A 20,172-nucleotide genomic window follows, 5' to 3' on the forward strand; every position below is an offset into this window, starting at 1 on the left:
TGGGCTACCTCAGATCCCCGGGGGTTTCAGTCTGAGAGACCCTGATTCATGGGGGAGAGCCCAGAGGCAAAACCAACACGTGGTCTGTGGAGCCATCTGCTGTGTGCCACGTGCCCCTCAGCAGGCGGGGAGGGATCTCCCAGCATCCAGCTTCTAAGGACATTCGATCTACTTTGTAGCCCAGCTCTGCCACTCGCCCTGGGCCATCTTGGGCAAGGTACATATGGGTTGCACAGGTCTATTGGGGGTGACTCCACGTCACAAGGTTTCTGTGAGCACTAAATGAGATTGTGTGAAGAAGCGGCAGACACAGGCCAGAGTCAGAAGTTAACAAGTATGGGTTCCTAACCCTCATGGCCTACCATCTGCCAAATAATTATCTTCTCTCCCATGATGGTTTGTCGCATTGTGTTCCTGATTCATTCATTCAAGAAACCTTTCTTGGGCCCCTGCACTGTGCTGGGCGTGTCCCCACCTGGGAGACTGAGTACGACACGGCAAGTTTCATCCAACTCGGTCCTCAGGGTGCAGCAGCACAGTGGTGGCTCTGTGCCTCTGCTGCACGACTGAACAGTCACTAGGAGTCACCCAAGTGTGTCAGCGGTCGGATCCCCCGGCTCTATCTCCTAAACCCAAGGCTCTCCACTAAAGCACATGTGGCAGGATCCCGTTAGTGAAAACCAGGCAAACTGTTCTTCCGGAGACCCCTGTAGAGGAGTACTTCTGGCCGGGATCTGGGGGCTGGAGGAGGGCCGAGCTGGGTACAGACCCCGCCGAGAGGGTTTCTCCGGCCGGGGTCTCGGGAGCTGGGGAAGGGCCGGGCTGGGCCCAGACCCCCTCGCGGGGTCTCCATTATACTAGTTGCGACGCTGGAAAAACTGCAAGCCAGACAGGCAGTTGCGGAGAGGAGCGCCTCCGCCAAGCCAAAAAGCGGCGCCCGGACGCCACCGAACCGGACGTCGCGAAGAGCAAGCCGGAAGTGCACCGGAAGGAGCGCGTCCCTACCTCCTCCCCGCGCCGCCCGCCGCGTCCCGCGCCCCTAGCGGCGGAGCCTCGCAGGGCGGCACCGGCGAGAGGAACCGGGGCGTGCGGGACCGGGGCGGGTGGAGGGGGCTCGTTTGGGAGCTCGGGTGGAGCTGAGGGACCAACTCTAACGTCTGGTGCCACGGGGCACAGAGGCCTCCTGCATTTGAGTGTTATTCACAAGATAGATTCTAAAGGCCACAATCCACTCAGTGCTCAGATGGCCTCAGCCAAGATTTTGCGGAAATCCTCACCCACACGCAGCCAGCGTTTCACAAGTCCCGCCGGTGTTCATAAGACCCGGGGCCGTGGATGCAGACAGCCCGTCGCTCAGAGCTGGAAACCGTGGGGCGCTCGACAAGGGGATGTGGTGACCGTGGAGGGCACGGGCGGAGCTCTGGCGTCATGAAGCACTATGTAAGTAAGCACGTGTAACCAAGGTGGACGGAACCTTCGATGTAACAAAACGTTAGAGCTGGGGGGCGAAGACCTCTGGAACGTCGTGACTGTGGGAGGGTTCGGCACAGTCAGGCCAGGTTCAGCATCGGAGAATCTACACTGCAGAGAAGCCAATGAGTGGACTAGACCTGGCACAGCCTTGGGTAGAGGGTCAAGTTGTCGGGGTCAGAGTTCACATGGAGCGAGACCCTGTGAATGTAGTGAGTGTGGAAAAGCCCGCTGGGCGCGCACCGGAGTCAGGAGGGGATTATGGAGGCAGGCCAGGTGGACACATCATGTAATCCGGGCTGGAGAGGTACCTTGTCACGGTCACCATGCAGGATACCACGGTCACTGAGCACGTCCAGCATCCGAGAAATACCACCGACAGGACCCCACCCCGCGGCAGTGCAGCGGCACAGCAAAGCCCTGAGGCAGAGATCTTCCTCGGAAACGGCACCTTCACCAGGCGGGCAGCAGGAGGGGAAACTCTCCTTCTCTCTGTTCACACCAAAGCCACAGCCAGGGCATTCACTCCACAGTGAGCGGGTGGGAGAGGACTCTGCAGGCCAGAGGGTTTCCTTGGGGTCATGGTCTAGAAAGGGGGCACATTCCTTGGACACTTGGGTCTGTAGGGTGTTTTTGGAGCAGCTTCTGAGACATCGTGTGCACACAGTGCGTTGACAAGGTCACAGAGATCTCCACACGCACACAGCCTGCAAGTGTGCCCGTTGCGGGGAAAACCCATTTCGGGGACTCAAGATCGAGAATGGAGCCCGTTCCATCCTCACACCCTGGAAGTGCCATGTGCCGGACCCATGTGCTGAGTCCAGTAAACCTTGTTTGGAGGGGCTCAGAACTGTCTCCTGTAGCTGCCACACGCCCCGCCAAGAAGTCCAAGAGAAGGAGGCTTCTTTGCAGAGTCTTTTGAGACAATGGATACACTTCCAACCATCTTCCACCGCCTCGCCCTCCTTTTTGCTCAAGCTGTACCTCTTCCTTGGAGCGGCTTCATACACCGCCTGTCTTGGCTTTGGGGCTCTCATGCTGAGCTGAGCAAATTCTTCCGAGGCACTGGCCTCACACGAGACCCCCTGCCTTGCATTTTCATGCTTGTGCGAACCCACTAAGGTACCAGTTACATCACCTGGAGAACCTGCGGAAAAGCACAGGCGCCCAGGCCCCGTCCCAGGGGAGAGACTAGGGCCTGGGGTAAAGCTGGGAATCCGGGCTCAGTCCCATCACCCGCAGTGCCAGTGACGGCGCCCCAGGGTTGGGAACCTCTGCTCTCATCAGCCCTCAAAGGAGGAGCACCGACACAGGCAGCTGCCTAGGGGAGACCCTGGCGGCCAGGCCCCTGGAGCGGAGCCTGCCCTCACGCCCGCGGCGGCTCCGGCCCCGCCCTCTGCCCAGCCTCGCCGCGCCCCTCTTCTGCTCCTGCGGTAAGACCTCGTGGTCGCCCGGGTGTCAGTCCGGGCTGCAGCGCGGCACCGGCCTCCGCAGGCCCTTCCTGCTGCCCTCGCCACCCGCCGCAGGCCACTCCCGCCACCCGCCGCAGGCCACTCCCACCACCCAGGACACGCTCCGCGTCCCACCCCCACACCCGAGAGGTCCTCTGAAGTCCCACGCCGCATGGGCTCCCTCACTCGCTTCACAGAGCCCTTCCGACGGCCTTCAGGCCCCTCCACGCCAGGTCCCCTCGCCCATCCCCTTCCGGCGCCGGCCTCCCCGACCACTTCCAGAGGCTCCCTCGCCCCGCGCACCCTGCCCCTCGGACCGCTGCAGGGACGCCAGCCCGCCTCGCGCCGGTCCCCGGGCGAGTCCTCCGAGCTTCCTAGAGCGCCCGGAAGTGCCGGCGGCGTGGGGCGGAGCTTCCGGGGAACGCCGCGCGCGCCCGCGGTTCGGCCGCGTCGGGGTCAGGGGCGCTATGGGGGCGTGGTTCCGAGGCGGCGCGCGCAGCCTCCTCGGACCGGACGCCTCAGCGCCGGTACCGCCCGGTGCAGCCGCTGGGCCGCGGGAGCCCGCCGGGCTGGAGCCGCGGAGGGGCGTCCGCGCAGCCGCAGCCCGGGGCGGGCCGATTCCCAAGGCCCTGTGCTCCGCACCCTGCGCACTTTGAGGCGTTCTCCCGCTGGAGGACTTGACGCTCGCGGCCAGGCCGGGTCCCTCCGGGAGCGCGCGCCCGGGAGCGCTGGCACAGAGCTGCCTGAGTCCCGTCCGCGCGCCCCGGGGGCACCGAGCTGCCTGACCCCCACCCAGGAGCGCTGGCCGCGAGCTGCCAGAGTCCCGGCTGGTGCGACCCAGGGAGAGCCCGAGGGCTCTGGGCGCCGTCCCCGTCCCGCCGGGACCTCAGGACAGGCGGGCCCGCTTCGTCCGCGATGGCTTCTCTGGCGGCCTCTGGACCTCGGCTCCTGCGTCCCCTGCCCAGGAGACACGGCCAGGCCCTCCTCTCCCAGAACCTGGGATCCGGGGTGGGGTGGGGGGCGATGCTTCCCTCTCAAGTACCAGTCCTTGTCGCTGGGGCCACAGGTGCTCACCGTGAGGCCCCCAGCCACCCTGTCCCCTGGCTGTCCGCCTCACCCCAGAAGTCAGCCAGGCCCCACATCTAAGGGAAATTTAAGTCTAGTCTTCAAGGAGCACAGATTTTAATATCCTTTTTCTTAAATAGCCTTTGGGAGTTTGTTTTCATGGTGAGAGTCATTTCTGCTCTTTAAAGACAATTTGGAGTGGTGCCGGGAGGGGGGGGGGCACAGTCGTTTAGGCAGCTGACTCTTGTTTTGGGTTCAGGTCATGTTCTCACAGTTCCTGGGTTGGAGCCCTGCGTCAGGCTCTGTGCTGTCAGCGCCCTACTTGTGATTCTCTATCTTTGCTTTTCCCCTGCTCTCACGTCTCTTTCTCTCTCAAAGTAAACATTTTTTAAATAAATAAAGACAATTTGGAAAGCGTAGGAAAAATAGAACTCTCTCTGCCCCCAAAGAAATCAGTCATCAGCTGCTCTAGGGAGGGTTTGCATGGATTGTCAGCCGCTCATTTAGGCTGCGGGTGGTGACTTACTGTTACAGCTCTTTGAACAATTGAGCCAAATGCTTAACCTCATCCTCAAGTAACATTCACATCTTGAAGCGCTCTGGTTGGCCGGGAGCGGTGCTAGAAGTCCTATGCACCCTATCACCACCCCCCTCACTTCGTCTCGGGCACCGGCGGCCCTCATTTACAGGCAGGAAGCCAAGGCTCAGAGAAGAGTTACCACAGGCTCAGTTTGAACCCAGATCTGGGACTCTGAGGCCCCTGCTCTCCCACCGTGCTTCCAGCTGCCCGCCCTGGTTCTCCCTCACAGTTTGCTGTAACAGTAAACCACCGCCCAGAGCCTAAATGAGCAGCTGACAATCTGGGCAAAGGCTCCCTAGAGTTGCTGACGACTGATTTCTTTGGGGGCAGAGAGTGTTCTATTCTTCCTACGCTTTTCAAATTGCCTTTATTTTTTTTTTTTTAATGTCTATTCATTTTGAGAGAGAAGCGGAGAGAGAGAATCACAGGTAGGCTCTCCTCCCAGGCAGAGAGCACAGCTTTCCATCCTGGGGCCTGGCACACAGTGCTGATGGCTCGTCGGCCGCCCACAGCACGGGGCAGTGAGAGAGGACAGGTGTCCATACGTGCCCGTGGCACAGTAACTGAGGGCTTCAGCCCCGTCTTAGGTCTCGGGCAGGTGAAGTCATTCGCCCAGATTATGCAGCTAGTACCTGCCGGTGCCGGCATCTGACCCAGGTGTTCCTGACCCCGGGTTCGGGCCTTCCTACCCTGCCACCCTGCAATCCGTGTGCAGCGCCACTGCACGGCTGTCCCTCTCTGTTACACCTGACCCCCAGGGTGCCCCACGGGTTTACAGGGCAGCAACCGGCCAGAGGATGGTGGGTGGTGAACAGCGCCCGAGAACGAGATGGAGCGACATGTTGGCACAAAGGCCAGACTGCTTCCCTGGACTCTGATCCACTTGTCCCCCCAGCAGGACCCCTCTGGCAGCTCCTGCCTGCGGCGGAGGGCTTCGCGGCTCCCTTTCTGTGTTGGAAGGACTGTCTCACGGTCCCTTTGCTGGTCTTCTTCAGAAAAGCCATCTGGAAGTATCCCGCTTGCCCGTCTGTCTCCCTCCCCTTCCCGTCTTCTCCAACTATCGTTCTGTTCTTTCCCACCTCACTTTGTGAGGCTCCTTAGATCCGTCCTCCGCGCCCCTGACCTGGCCTTCTGTTGTGTTCGTTCAACTTCCCCTTCTTCTCGCGTGGCTTTTACTTCCAATATTGCCTTTTCGTTCCATAGGAATAGACATTAAGTAACCAAATACATTTTCCTTTTTCACAAAGCGGTCTAAAGGGAGAATGGCCAAGAAATTAACAAGGAACAATGAAAGCCCCGGAAGCTATTCTGGCTCCTGCTTCAAAGAGGACTTTACATCCTAAACAGCTTCTCAACACACACCTGTTTGCTTTGACCCCTTTTTACTTCGCCAGGTGGTGTCTTTGCTGGAACCCGCTGGCCGCCCCTGGGGGATCAGGCCCAGGCCCTTCCCCACGTTCTCTTCTGCAGCGGAGCCCCCCCCCCCCCCCTCCTGCGGGCGCTTCAGGACCCGCTCTGGCGGTGCCCGCAGGCGGCTCTCCCTGCGGAGTCGGCGGCTCCGTTGCCTCCGGGGCTGGGGAAGCGCTCTGCGCACCGCTGCCGGCTCCGATGGTCTCCCTTCTTCGTGAGCCCCCAGGGGTGGGCGTTGAGCTGCCCTATGTGTGCATCCCCAGCAGTCCTCAGGGCAGGTTCCCCAGGATCCCACAGGCATCAAGCGGGTGGAGATGAGCCTGGGCAGCTGCTGGGTCTCAATGTGCTGCAAATCCTACCCCCCCCCCCCCCCCCCCCCGCTGAACTGGAATTTTCTGCTGTAAAGCCTCCAGGGTGTCTCCCCACCCCCTGCCCCGCCCCAGCTCTCTCCCAGCCCATTTGTTATCACTCAGACTCCGGGTGGGAAGTCCAGTGGGGGCTGCCTGGGGCCTCCCGCTGGCCGCACGTCCTCACCTGCAGCCCTGCTCTAACCTCTTCGGGTGCTTGAAGGATTCAGGTCCTTGGGGCTGTGGGGCTGATCCCTCGGCCCCTGGAGGCAGCTCGCCGGGGCTCCTCTCTTCTGCTTCTTCCTCCAGGACACTGGTGATGCCTCTCCTTCCATTTCTTTCTGCGTTCTGCTGACTCAGCCCCTTCTGTGCCACCAGGTTCCTTTGCGTGGGCTCTTCATTTTTGTTAGTGATGCCACTTGTGATTTCTTCATTCTCGTTTGAGGAGCGATCTCAGGGCATCCCAAGTCCCTTAGGTCTGCCCTGGGGGAAGGCAGGGGTGAGGGGCAGCAGGCAGCTGGGTCAAACCCACCCTGACTTCAGCTCATCGCTCTGTCGCCTGCTCCGCCGTGTCCCTGCTGGAGGCACCTGTCCTCCAAGGGGGAGTGACCTCAGATCTGAAATACTGTGCCCCCCTCACCTGGGGAAGTCTTCCGCAGCCCGCAGGCACATGCTGGCGCACGCACGCGCACTGGGCCCCTCAGGGCTGGGGCGGGGGGGGGGGGGGGCGACGCTCAGCCACACCTGCCAGAGACGGGGCCTCTCGGGCCGTGGTTCTGGGCTTCCTCTCGCTGCTCCCCATTCTTTACTATCCCTTTAGGTTTGAGGGGAAAAAGGAAGTAAAAGGTCTCTACACAGTTATCTTTGAACAGAAGTCCTGGTTTATTTTAGGAAAAGTAAGCCGATTCTAGATAACTCTTAGTGATGTTGCTTTGTCACATCAGCACAGAGAGGGCCAGAGACAGACACCGAAACACGAAGCCGCACGGGCATCTCTTCAGTCTGCACGCGGGACACAGGCCGTTCTGCCCGGTGCCCTGGGCCGGGCCCGGAGCCGGGCTCCACGCAGCACAGGGAGCGGGCGCTCGCTCCGGCCGCTCAGCGCTGTTTCTGCGGCTTCCTTGTCTTGCCTCCAGGGGGTGCTGCACCTTCTCACTGGCAACCTGACCGCGCCGGTCAGCCCTGGCGGGTCGGCTCTCTTACCACAGCCCTGCAGGAACCCATGCGTCCAGCTCATGGATCTCCCACGGGAGGCGCATCTGGGAGGGAGGCCAAACTCCGGGATGCTAAAGCTGCACTGACTTCCGTGTGGGAGTCAGGATGTTCAGATGCACACCGCCAGCCCTTTCCCGTGCCCTGCCACCTGGCCCTGTGCCCTTCCCCGCCTGCCTCTGGCCTGGCCTCCCCGCCCTCACCTCAATCCCTGCATCACCCACCACACACCCCTTCCCACCCTGGGAATCTGTCCATGCTTCCTTCCTCCCTCCCCCACCCCGGCGCCCCACCCCCCCCCTACCCGGCCCCCAGCACCGGAAGCTTCCCGGCGGGGAGAAGCCTCCCGAGTGCGCTGAGCACGGGAGGGCTTTGGGCCGGAGGCCGGCCGCGGTGGAGCATCCGCACGGGCGCGGGAAAGCCTTCGTGCCGGCTCGCACTTCCCGCCGCCGGCGGCCGGGAGCCTGCTGCCCCGAGTGCGGCCGCGCGGGGCGCGGGGCCCTCCGGACAGGCTCCCCCTCCTCCCCACCGCTGGCCGAGCCCTCGACCGAGGCTCAGCCGGCCCGCCCGGCGCCCACGGGCGCTTTTGTACGGCCACCGGGCCACCGATGTCTTTACAGGATTATTACAAGAGGCTTAAAGGATTATTACAAATCGCTGGTACTGTCTGGCCCCTTACGCCAAGTGTGCGGGATTGAGCTCCGGGGCCTGTCCCCCACACAGTCCCGTCCCTCCATCGGGGTGGCTGCGGGAACCGGCACTAGGCAGCTCGGTAGCCCTTGGCCGCGGAGAGGGCGGGAGTGAGGGCCAGGCGGCCTCTAGGTCGGGGTGGCTCAGCCCCCTACCATCCGGTCCCAGTCCCTGCCGGGACGCGGGATGGAACCCGAAAGGCTGGGGACAGCGAGGGGCGTGTGCGGGGCGGGGCCGAGCTGGACTGTCCAGCGGGCGGTGGGAGCCAAGGCTTGCGGGCAGGAGGCAGGACTTGCCGTTCGCAAAGTCGCCTGTGGGAGGAGCAGCTCTCCAGAACACCCGAGGTATTTCCTTGGAAGGCAGAGGGAAACCTGTTTCTCCACTGAGATCATCCTTTTAAATGTTTTAATTTTTACGTGTTTTTTTAAATAATTATTTACAAATAAGTAATACAACATACATACACAACATATAGTGGGTGTTTACCGATGCCACCTGCCCTGAAAAAGCTTCTGCACAGAGGACGTGGGGGGTGGGCTGGCCGGCTGCTGCACTTGGGGCTTGTAGGAGAGGCGCCAGAGGGAGCCGGGGTCTGGGGGAGGCCAGAGGCGGGAAGGTGGGGGGCTGCAGGGTACTGAGGGAGCTTCTGGGTCTCCCCGCCTGGGATCTCCATTCTGCCCTCTTCTCTTGCATTCTGAAGCTCCTCTGGGGCCAAAAGAGGCAACTGTCCTGGCAGGGAGTGTGGGTTCAGACCACCGGGGCTCATTCCCTCCTGGCACCACTGTTGGCCACCGGCCAGTCCTGTCCTCTGTGGTCTTGACTGTCATTTTTTCTTCAGGCCACGGTAGGATCGCACAGCCCAGTTCACCTGGACCTGGCTGTGCCTAAGGCCTGTACTAAAAGGGAACCACGAAGAGCCCGCAGGCCTCCCCGAATTCTTTCTGCCCTCCGTCTAGTGACCAGCCGTGTTCCAGCAGCACCCGTGCTGGGGGCCCAGCCCCGGAATGACAACGACCGACAGAGCAGAGCCCACCTACTAGCAACGCACGTGGGCCGCCGTGGTTTCCAGCCACAGAGACTGGGTGCCTGTCTGCTGGTAGAAAGTAGCCGGGATTATCCCGGCCAAGTGAGGCGGGTCACTTCCTTTTTCTGTGTGCCAGCTCGTTCTTCTGGAAATCCAGATTTCCTCGTCTGCAAAGTGGCATCTCTCTCAGGGTTCTTAATACTCGAAGAGGTGGTTGGCACAGTTGGGGCTACAGACGGGCCGCATCAGTGGAGGGACAGGTCACATGCACTGGCTGGGGCCACAGGCCAGTCAGCGTGAGTTTGGGCCTATTCCCTCAGCACCTGCCCGGCCCTACTGAAGTAGCCCCTTGGCTCCTCAGGGCACTTGCCAGCTCTTGGGGGCCCAGGGCCTGGACCCTTGAAGTCAAGTGGACAACCGCCAAGGCAACAGCGTCGGCAACAGGAGCTCTTTGGCACCACTGGGGGCACGCACAGGCTTCGAAGGGCCTGGGGCAGCCCACGCGGTCAGGAGCTGCTTCAGCAACCCAGGGAATCCAGGCTTCCTGGCCGGGACCAGACCCTTGATGTGACCAGGTCTGTCACTTTCCTCTTCTTTTTAAAAAATGTTTATTTATTTTTGAGGGGAGGGGGAGGTGGCAGAGAGAAAAGGAGAGAGAATCCCAAGCAGGCTCCGTCCCTCAGGGTTCCATCCCACGAGCCATGAGATCATGGCCCCAGCAGATCAGGAGCCCGAGGCTTAGTCGACTGAGCCACGCAGGCGCCCGACCCCCGACCCCCATCGCCTTTCCACTTCTCATCCTACAGGGCTCGGTGTGGCCTCGGCTCCAGAATGATCTAGGGGGGATCGGAGGGAAGAGGAGCACTCCCCAGAGGGAAAGGTGCGCTCTCATCAGAACGCATGAGGGAAGGGATCCTGAGCAGAAGCAAACAACAGCCACCCTCAGATGCACCCCTGAACCTGCTGGAAAAGAAAAATAACCCGCAGCCCAGGACGAAGTCACCGTTCCAGCAGGCAAAGAAAAAGCCCTCTTGTGGCACCTGGTTGTGGGAGCAGCACACGCAGGACAGGACGCGACCCGGACACGCCTGAAGAAGAAAACCGTTCGCCATCTGTTTTGATGATTTATAGAGTAACACCCGTTGTCCACCTGGCCTTTGGTCGGACCCTAGCCTAGATTCCCGAAGCAACAGTGCCCTGGGCCCCTTTCCAGTGTGAGCCCCTCACCCCACGCGACGGGGAGAACCCCTCTCCTTCCCGGGCCCCCCGGACGCTTCGCGGCTACCGTCTACCTCTGCTCAATACGCCGTTCGCACTTTTCTCCGGCTCGCGTTTGATTTAGGTCCTGCGTGAAGCCTAGAGCCCCCTCGGCCGGTCCTGCGGACCCTCCCCCGGGTCTTCGGGCAGCGCCCGCCGCCGTCAATGTGAAGCCCCCACTGCAAGCCGCTGGCGAGGGAGACCGGGAGCAAGAGGGGGTCTCCGCAACCGGGAGGAGGGCCGCGATCGCGAAGCCGCCCCGCCGCGGGCGCTCCCGGCCCCTCTCCGGGGAGCGGGCCCCCCGGGCCTCCCTCGGACGGCCCTCTGCCCCCGCGGCGCCGCCACCGCTCTCCACCCGCACGCGCCTCGTCGGCTCGTTCGTTCGCCCCGCGGCCGCCTCGGCCACCGTCTGGCCTCACCCGGGCCCGGCTGCAGGCGAGGGAGGCAGGGCTCGCAGGGGGTCGCGGCTCCGGGAGGCGGGCGGGGCGGGCGAGGTCCCCCGGACACCGCCGCGAGCGGAGCCAGCGTCCTGCGCGCGCAGCCCACACGGGGAGCAGCCGGGGCGCGCAGTCCCCCCCCCCCCCCCCCCCCACCGCGGCCTAGAGCGTCACCGAGAGCCGCCCGCGCCGCGCCCTCCCGGGCAGCCGAGCGTACAGTCCTCCCGCGGCCTAGAGCGTCACCGGAAGTGCCCGCGCCGCGGCGCTGGGGACGGCGGCGCTTCCGGCGGACGGCGGGGCTGCAGGTGAGTGGCGGCGGGCGGCTACGGGCTGTGCCGGGGCGGGAACCTGGCGTCCGGCCGGGTGCGTGGGTGTCTGCCGGGCTCTCGTTTGGAAGGAGCTGCACGTGCGCCGTGGGGAGTGACAGCCTCAGGGGCGTCTACCCGGACCGGCGTGACGGCCTCGGGAGCCCCCTGACCAGTGAGATGGCCTCAGGGGTCGCTTCATTACCAGCTGCTCACGCACTTGAACCTTCCCTTGTTTTTAGTCGAAATGGCGTCATGTCCAAGGTTTCTTCCCGAGCAAGTTGGAGACGAAATGTCCGTACAGGCAGGTCTCTGCCAGCACCCGTGATCTCACTGTTGGGGTGACTCCCCAGAAGCGAAGTCACAGTAGGACTGTAAGGCCTTTGTAAGTTGTCCAGCGCCCCCCACCCCCCCAGCGGGGCACTTACTCTCCAGCGTTGGTGGAGGACCGTGCCTGTCTCCCCCAACCTTCTCCTCGCCCCCAAGGTGCTGCCACATTAGAGTCAAAAGTGATATTTTAAATTCTATTTCTTCAAAAAATTTTTTTAACGTTTATTCATTTTTAAGAGACAGAATTTGAGCAGGGGAGGGGCAGAGAGAGAGGGAGACACAGAATCCGAAGCAGGTTCCAAGCTCTGAGCTGTCAGCACAGAGCCCGACGCAGGGGCTCGAACTCACAAACCACAGGATCACGATTTGAGCCAAAGTCGGACGCTGAACCGACTGAGCCACCCAGGCGCCCCTAAATTACATTTCTCAATTGCAAATGAGGTGGGACAAATGAGGGACTTATATTAAAAAATATATTGGCCACTTGTCTGCTTTGTTTTTGTGGTTACTTGTTTGTGACTTTTACCAATTTTCACGTTTTCTCATTAATACGTAGTGGTCTTTATACATTAAGGATATGAATCTTTATGTTACAAACATACCCCCACCCAGTTTTTTTTTTTCATTTCTTTGTTTATCCTAAATTTCTTTGTGTAGTTAAATCTGTCAGACTTTAGTATCAAGCATAGCAAAGTCACTTCTCAATCCAAAAGTGCACCAGTCAGATAACGTTTGTAAGTTTATTTAGTTAGTAGAGCACGTGAGAGTGGGAAGGGCAGAGAGAGAGAGAGAGAGAGAGAGAGAGAGAGAGAGAGAGAGAGAGAGAATCCCAAGCAGGCTCTGCGCGGTCAGCACAGAGCCTGATGTGGGGCTCGATTCCACAAACCATGAAATCATGGCCGGAGTTGAACTCCAGAGTCGGATGCCTAACCGCCTGAGTCACCCAGGCGCCCTCAAATGACTTTTTATTTTTGGGGGGTTCATATTTTTATATTCAAATCTTTACGATTATCAAGAAAAAAGTAATTCCCTAGACACGTCTCCAGACGTTTGAGCGCTGACCGGAGGCCTTGTGGGCTTGTTCCTCATGGAGCGAAGGCACTGCAGGCAGCGAGCGAGCAGGGGCTGCCACACCCAGCTGCGCTCTCCGTCTGCTGGGGACAGGACGGGGGAGCATTCCCAGGGGGTATCCTCCGGGACACTAGTTCCTGGGGTGTCACGATTTTGATTTCTAGTGGCAGAAACAGGCACAGTGGATGAGGTGGCTCCTTCAGGGTCTCCAGGAGCAGCTCTGACCTCTCTGAAGGCATTCTGGGCTTGTCCCCACTTTCCAAACTGGCATTTTCCTCCCCGTGTCTTCTTTCTTACTCAGGCAGGTGTACCCGCTGCTGGCGTTCCCACAAGGCACAGCGAGGCGCGCCCCCAGGTCCGGTCTCCAGCACACCAATGAGACGGCCACCCTGATGGACACACACACAGGTGAGGGGTGGACAGGCAGGTGGGGCTGGGGGGGGACAGCTTAGGAATCGGGGCCCCCAGAGGCCACCTGCCCAGCGGCTAGGGATGTAGCTGGGATGGGGCAGCACCACCCCATCCCCTCTGCCCGGCCCGGTTCCCACCCCGCTGCCTGCTATGCTCGCCACTGTCTGCTGTATCCCTTTGCTCTCCTGGCCCAGCTCTGCAACCCCTGTCTTTGTCTGCCCCCCCCCCCCCACCCCCCCCCCCCCCCCCCCCCCCCCCCCCGCCTGGAGACTTCTGAGAATGAGACTCTTAATTCTGGCCCTGTTTCTCAGCACCCCGGCTAGGCTAGCTTGGGCCCAGACCAGGTGGCCGGAAGAGTATGATGAGCGAGAATCTGGCTAGCCTCCCGCCCACTGCCCTCTCGGGCTCCGGGCTCCCTCTGTCCTGAAGACTTAAGGTCATGCTTGAGGGCTGTCGAAGCTGAGGACTCCTATCCAGTTTACTGCTGTTGCTGCGGTGTGGGACAAGTGGCGCTCGGGACAGCACCGTCTCCCCTCCGTGCAGACACACGCGCTGCCTCGGGCTCTGCCACCACATACGCTGTCTGCTGCATCGGGGGGGGGGGGGGGGGGGGGGGGGCGGGGCCTGGGTGGAGTGTGGCCACGGCTGCCAGAGCATTCTGCAGAACCCCACATACCTGCCTCTATTCTCCCTTGAGATCAAAGAACCCCAGTGTCCACGAACAGACACTCACCCCTTCTTTGGGCCCTGCCTTGATGCTGCCCTTCCGAGTCCCGGACGTCCAGGCTGGGCCTCTCCCTCCCCCACCTGACCTTAACCCTGGCCAGATCCGGTCCACACAGGGCTCTTCACAGTCCCTCGCTTTGGGATGAAATGATTTTAGCAAATGCCAACGCACACAGAGCGGCGGAAGAGAAACGGGTTACAGCAGGACACACATTTTCAGGGAGTAAAGAGCACCCTGTGTTGGTTGCTGGCCCTGAGCGCAGGCCGTGAGATCTCTGGCCTGCAAGTGGGATATGGGCGAGCGTGAGGCCAGCGCCGCCCGGATGGGCCTCGTGCATGTCAAGCTGGGGACAGTTCTCCAGTTACAACCATTCGGGAAGACTTCCTTCCGGCAGGGTCTGTCAGCTCTGGCATGTAGACATTCTGGGACAGAAGACGCCTTCTGTAGGGGTGTTCGTGCGTTCTAGGATACGTCCCAGCACCCCTGGCCTCTCCCCACAGGATGCCAGGATGACCCCCTCCCAGTTTTGACAACCAGAGATGTTTTCTGACAAAGCCAGATGTGCCCCGGGGGCAAAGCCGCCCCCCGGCGAGAACAAGTGCTCTGTGTTCAGGGGTCCTCAGGGACCCCTGGGAGGTTGTCACTGGGAGGGCCCCCTGCACAGGGCTGCCCCAGGAGGCAAGCAGGTCACAGGACCGGAGGCCTGACCGAGTGGAACCGGAAAGGGTGTTCATGCCCCCTCCCTCCAATTCTAATTCTGAATGACCCTTGCCTCATAACCAGTGCCTATGAGACCCTTTCTTGAATTTCTAAGTCTGCCAAAGCACAGGTCAGTCGGGGCCTTCCCAGGGGCCTCCTGTTTCTTAGCCGTGGGCCTGGGCCTGGCCCCACTGCCCTTGCTCAGTTGGACGGCTCCCTCGTTAGGGAACCCATGGGGAATGGCTGTGGTGCCCATGGGCCCTAACCTGCCTTGCCCCCGCCCCAGCTACGCAGGGGGCTTTATCACCTGTGCCCAGCTCTGGGGGCAGAGCGGAGACGGGAAGTGCCCCAGTCCGGCAGTACAGGCACAGCCTTCTTCGGAAAGCTGGTCTGCAGGCTGATGGGCTTGCCCTGGGGGCTGCCCTCCACTGGGCCACCTGCAGGGAAGCATCCTTGTCCCCCTTCCCAGGTGCCCCCTCCAGGCCCTGTGAAGGTGGCAAGAACCGCCCCGCATTGTGACCTCCCAGTGTTCTGCGACCACGTCCCTAAAGGCATTTGTCTAAGTGGGCGTGTGGTCTGTGCCCGGGAGCCAGCAGGGCCTAGAGCTGGCAGCAGCCTCCCGCTGGGCAGCCGGGCCCAAGTGGGAGCGGGAGCGGGTTTCCTCAGCCCAGCGGCTCTGTCCCCCGTGGCTGTTGCTTACTCTTGGCACTGATCTCTGAGTAAGCCTTCTGTTGCTTGTGCGGGCCAGAGGCCCTGTGGGTTGTGGGGAGTCTGGGGTTGTAGAAGTGAGCTGGGACCAGGACGTGGGCCACCAGGCGCTCTTAGCCCGCTCCTCCCGGTATCTCTACTTTGGTGATCTTCTGGCTTGCTGCCCGTTTAGTCTGCCTCCCGGGCCATACGGCAGACCCCAGGCGTCTGTCCCCTGCCCTCCTGAGACTGTGGGTAGAGGCTCAGGCCACCCTGGAGTCACAGCGGAGGGTCCCGATCCGCCCTCTCGTGGCCTTGCCCACTCCTAGGAGCACGGCTGTTAAGGAGGGGGGAGAGCTGGCAGGAACCGCGCCGGCAGCGCGCAGGTGTCTGCTCTGCGCTGTGACCGCGCCCCTCGCGTGCATGTGCGCTGTCCTTAGAGCTTCCTTGGGCCTCAAGTCACACGTCTCTGACCCTCTTTTCCAGCGTCCCTGGCGCCGGCGGCCGGCGGCCGTGCCGCTTCAGTGGCGGAGCGGGGGGCTCCGAGCACAGTGCCAGCGCCGAAGCAGGAGGCTTCCGAAGAAGGGGGGTGCCGCGGGGAGAGCGGTCCGGGGCCGGCCCGGGGGCCTGCGCGGGCGCCGCGGCTTCCGGACGGTCGTGGGGACGAGGAGGCCGGAGGCTCCCCCGGGCCACCAGCCGTCTCCGAGAAACCCGGAGGGGGGGCCGGCCGGGACAGCAGCGGGGCCGCCGCCCCCGACGCAGGCTCCGCGGCGGGGGGGAGAGGCCCCCGGAAAGGGCGGCCTTACCAGTGCGGCGCGTGCGACCGCAGCTTCCAGTGCCACTCGGACGCGGCGAAGCACCGGAGCATTCACTCCGGGGCGAAGCCGTTCGCCTGCAGCGACTGCGGGAAGGCCTTCATCCACAGCTCGCACGTGGTCCGCCACCAGCGCACGCACCACGGCGAGCGGCCCTACGTGTGCGAGGAGTGCGGCCGCGCCTTCGGCCAGAGCTTCAACCTGGTGCGCCACCGGCGCACGCACACGGGGGAGAAGCCGTTCGGCTGCGCCGAGTGCGGCAAGGCCTTCGGCCAGAGGTCGGACGCCGCCAAGCACCGGAGGACGCACACGGGCGAGCGGCCGTACGCCTGCGGCGAGTGCGGGAAGGCCTTCGTCCACAGCTCCAACGTGGCCCGCCACCGGCGCACGCACCGCGGGGACAGCCCCTACGTGTGCAGGGAGTGCGGCCAGGCCTTCGGCCAGAGCTCCAACCTGCTGCAGCACCGGCGCGTGCACACGGGCGAGAGGCCCTTCCGCTGCCCCGAGTGCGGCCGCGCCTTCAGCCGCAGCTCCTTCCTCAGCGAGCACCGGCGCATCCACACCGGCGAGAAGCCGTACGCCTGCGGCGAGTGCGGCCGCGCCTTCAGGGCCCTGTCCGGCTTCTTCCGGCACCGGCGGGTGCACAGCGGCGAGAAGCCCTTCCGCTGCGGCGAGTGCGGCCGCGCCTTCCGCCTGAGCTCGCACCTGATCCAGCACCGGCGCGTGCACGGCGCCGAGTGAGCCCCGCCCCGCCGCGGCCCGGGGAGGGGGGAGGGGGGAGGGCGCAGCGCCGGGAGACCGCGGGCCGGGGAGGCGGGGGCGGCCTCCGGGCTTTCCGTGCTGTGCCCGCGGCCACCCTGGCCCGCGCTCGGAAGAGGAGGGGGGCCTTAGGGGAGGCTGGTCTTCCCGGAGGGGACGCAGGCCTCCCCGAAGACGGGGCTCTGATGGGGACGGGGCGGGGGGCCCACCGGAACTAATCCCGCGTCCACACGCCTCTTGCCGAGGTGTGACTCGCGTACGGCGCAACGCACGGATCTCGCGTGCGGGTTTTCGGAGACTGGACAAACCATCTGATCTGACCTTTAGAACCATCATTCTGTCCAGATTCTAGACTATGTCCGTCGCCCCCTTCAGCCGTCAGCGTCAGAGGCGAGCAGCGACCTCGTTTCTGTCACTATAGTTCTGCTCGGTCTAGAACTTGATGTAAATAGAAGAATGATTTAATACCTACTTTTCTGTCTTCCTTCTTTCCCTCTACTCCAGGTTTTTGAGATCCGTCTATCAGTGTTTTGGTTTGTTTTTGTTCTTGTTTAGTTCTTTTAAAAGGCAGGAGTCACTGTCGACTTTGTATCAAAGCTGTGTTTATGTCTGTGTGTCTCCACCCAAGTACAGCCCTTGGTACAGAAAATGCCAGAGCAGAATAGACTCCACGGAAGAGGGAAACGTGTAGGGGAGAGTGTGAAAGATGGCACAGGGAGGAGAGCGCAGGCTGGCGGGGGGCGGCGAGAACACAACTCTGCTTTCGGTGAGCGCAGCTTGGAGAGCTCTCTCTGCTCAGCCTCGGAAACACAGTGCAAGAAAAGGGAGTTTAAGATACCGGTACTTTCAACAAATGTTTCCCCAGCACACACCTGTCCAGGCTTTGTGCCACTCTGCTGGGACAGATTCGTGTGACATCTGCACGCAGGGACTTCGCAGGTTAGAGAGGTTACAGACCAGGGTAACAAGCCGTGCGGTGCCCAACAAAAAGTCCAGGAACAGAAGTTCCTCCAGGGGACGAAGCACAGGACAGAGGTGCACACCCATGACGGGACAAGGTGAAGACGCCGGGAAGGGCTCCCAGGAGAGGTGACGCCTGAGCTGGTTCTTCAGGAGTTTTAATCAACAAATGGGCTAAATGTGTTCAAAGCAGGTCAGGGTGCACTAGGGGGTGTGAAGGGGTATGAGAAATGTGCTCACCCACAGGACCTCACAATCTGCAGTCAGAAAAGGCAGGAAGTAAAATTTAAGTGAATTCACTGTTCTTGACTTAACCTTTCGTATCACACTGTGACAGCGTCGTGGATATATGTGTCACCTGCCAGGTAAGAATGGGGAGATGTCTTTGTCGCATGTCCTAGAACTCTGCCGTAATGAATTGAGTGAGGTCCCTGTTGTTGAAAGTTTATCGTGGAAGATAAATCTGAGCAGCCACCTGGCCATGAGTCCTGGGGTCCAGCTTCATGATCCAAATCTATCTGGTCAGGCTGTGGTTTGGTGCCACCTCATGGTAATCGTCTGCTCTGCTTTAACTACTGATGGTGAATCATTTGGGGTCCTGTTACTGGCTGGGACCTCAAAAATCGTACAAGTCTAGGGCTCTTGAGGGCACCTATTGAATTCTTTGAGAGAGTGTGTGCACATGCCAGTTGGGGAGGGAAGAGAGAGGGGGAAAGAGAGAGAATCCCAAGCATGCTCTGTGCTGTCAGCGCAGAGCCCGATAGGGGGCTCAGTCTCATGAACTGTGGGATCGTGACCTGAGCTGAAATTGAGTTGGTCGCTTAGCCAACTGAGCCACCCAGGCACCCCTCCACCTATTTCTTTTAAGATGTGAGTTTTAGGGGCACCTGGGTGGCTCAGTCAGTTGAGCATCTGACTTTGGCTCCGGTCATGATCTCCTGGTTTGTGAGTTTGAGCCCCACGTTAGGCTCTGTGCTGACAGCTCAGAGCCTAGGGCCTGCTTCGGATTCTGTGTCTCCCTCTTTCTCTGCCCCTCCCGCACTCAATGCTCTGTCTGTCTCTGTCTCTCTCTCTCTCTCAGTAATATAATAAATAAATGTAAAAAAAAAAAAAAAAAAAAAAAAGACGTGAGCTTTGGCCCAGGAGTGTGCAGCCTGTAGGGGCAGAATTGCCCTCAGAGTGTATTCAGTGGCACCACAGCTATTGAGCTGCTGGCTCTTGGGCCAGTGAGGTGGGAAACCGAGCGTGGGATTCCCATGCTGAGCCGAGATCCTCAGATAGGCTGAAGGGTCCCAGGTTCATGGTGCCTCTCAGATACCAGTGGAGGAAAGCTTCCCTACTTAGATCTGTAGTGTTCCTGTTTATAAAGTCAGGCGGTGAGCTTACAGAGATCACCAGGCACACAGAAAGCTCTCACTGAATGAGGGTCAAAGAAAACAGCAAACAGTGCACATCAACCTCAGAATTCAGATAATGAAATTACCAGATAATGCAGGCAAGGGAGTAGTTCTGTATGAAGTGTGTACAGGAATGAGAAAGCAATAAAAGGCTATATCAGGTATGAGCAGGCACAGTTTTTAAAAGACAACTTTTAGAAATTAAAAGTATAGTTGTTGATAGAATTCACTGGGTAGGTTAAATAGCAGATTAGACACTGCTAAAGAAGGCATTAGTGTAGGGGAAGATACATCCAAGGAAATCCAGAATACCACACACACAAGGGGATGGAAAATGTAAAGGAAATGTTAAAGGACTTGTAAAGCAGAATAAGGTCTGGCATGGACCTGACAGGAGCCCCAGGAGGAGAGAGTGAAGGAGAGGACACCCAGTGAGGGCCTGCAGTGACAAGCCTCACGATTAGGCAAATTCCAACTTCATCAGCGGCTGGCTGCCACAGCCCACCCGGTCCCTCTGCTCCAGCCAAGCTCAAGCTCTCATATTGTGCAAGGTTAAGGATGGAGGTGAAGGTAGGTCAGGCAGGGAGATGTCATCCAACCCCACCAGGGGAAGATGAGTGTTTGCACTCCCAATTTTAACCAGTCCAGTCTCCCCATAATTGGGCCAACAAAATAATCAACGATAGGAAAAGGACATTGAAATCATTACCAACAGCCTGGAAGTTCCAGCCACCCTCAAGACCCAAAACCATCACCTTCGATAGTTAAGTCATAAAAGGCAACTGCAAACAAGTAGTGCCAATCCACAGCTGAGAGCCTGGAGGGGGCTGGCATGTATGCAGACTCGCTCCATTCTTCACGAGGATGCTGCGCTTCACAGGACTGAACTGTTTTGGAACCCCATTTACAGTATTCCTACGAGCTTTTCTTTATGTAATGAAAAACATAAATTCGCAGGTCTGGGAAGCATGATGTAGAGGAAGCAGCATAAATAAAGAGAAATCCACACCTAAACACAACACAGTGAAAGCACAGACCAGCAAGAAGAGATCTTTATGTCCAAGAGAC

General features: G+C 60.4%; 1 protein-coding gene across 1 annotated transcript; it reads left to right on the forward strand.

Moving 5' to 3' along the window:
• The first annotated feature begins 1,796 nt into the window (after nucleotides 1-1,796).
• LOC125156226 (basic proline-rich protein-like) lies at nucleotides 1,797-18,488 on the forward strand. Its single transcript, XM_047841980.1, has 9 exons — nucleotides 1,797-1,930; nucleotides 2,713-3,448; nucleotides 7,460-7,498; nucleotides 7,851-8,123; nucleotides 9,064-9,351; nucleotides 10,056-10,129; nucleotides 10,592-11,248; nucleotides 12,951-13,057; nucleotides 15,660-18,488. The coding sequence occupies exons 1-9, from the start codon at nucleotides 1,797-1,799 to the stop codon at nucleotides 16,727-16,729; spliced, it is 3,378 nt and encodes a 1,125-aa protein (XP_047697936.1). The 3' UTR covers nucleotides 16,730-18,488.
• Nucleotides 18,489-20,172: the final 1,684 nt, after the last annotated feature.

This window comes from Prionailurus viverrinus, chromosome F2 (assembly GCF_022837055.1).
Source record: "Prionailurus viverrinus isolate Anna chromosome F2, UM_Priviv_1.0, whole genome shotgun sequence".
In the NCBI taxonomy this organism is placed as follows: domain Eukaryota; kingdom Metazoa; phylum Chordata; class Mammalia; order Carnivora; family Felidae; genus Prionailurus; species Prionailurus viverrinus.

What these genes read in the sequence shown, in the direction of transcription:
- LOC125156226 (XM_047841980.1), top strand. Translation starts at nt 1,797, where the DNA reads ATGCAGGATACCACGGTCACTGAGCACGTCCAGCATCCGAGAAATACC. An exon ending in GCCGGGATTATCCCGGCCAA is followed by an intron (nt 9,352 to 10,055) that starts GTGAGGCGGGTC and finishes CTCATCCTACAG; the next exon opens with GGCTCGGTGTGGCCTCGGCT. An exon ending in GGCGGACGGCGGGGCTGCAG is followed by an intron (nt 11,249 to 12,950) that starts GTGAGTGGCGGC and finishes TTTCTTACTCAG; the next exon opens with GCAGGTGTACCCGCTGCTGG.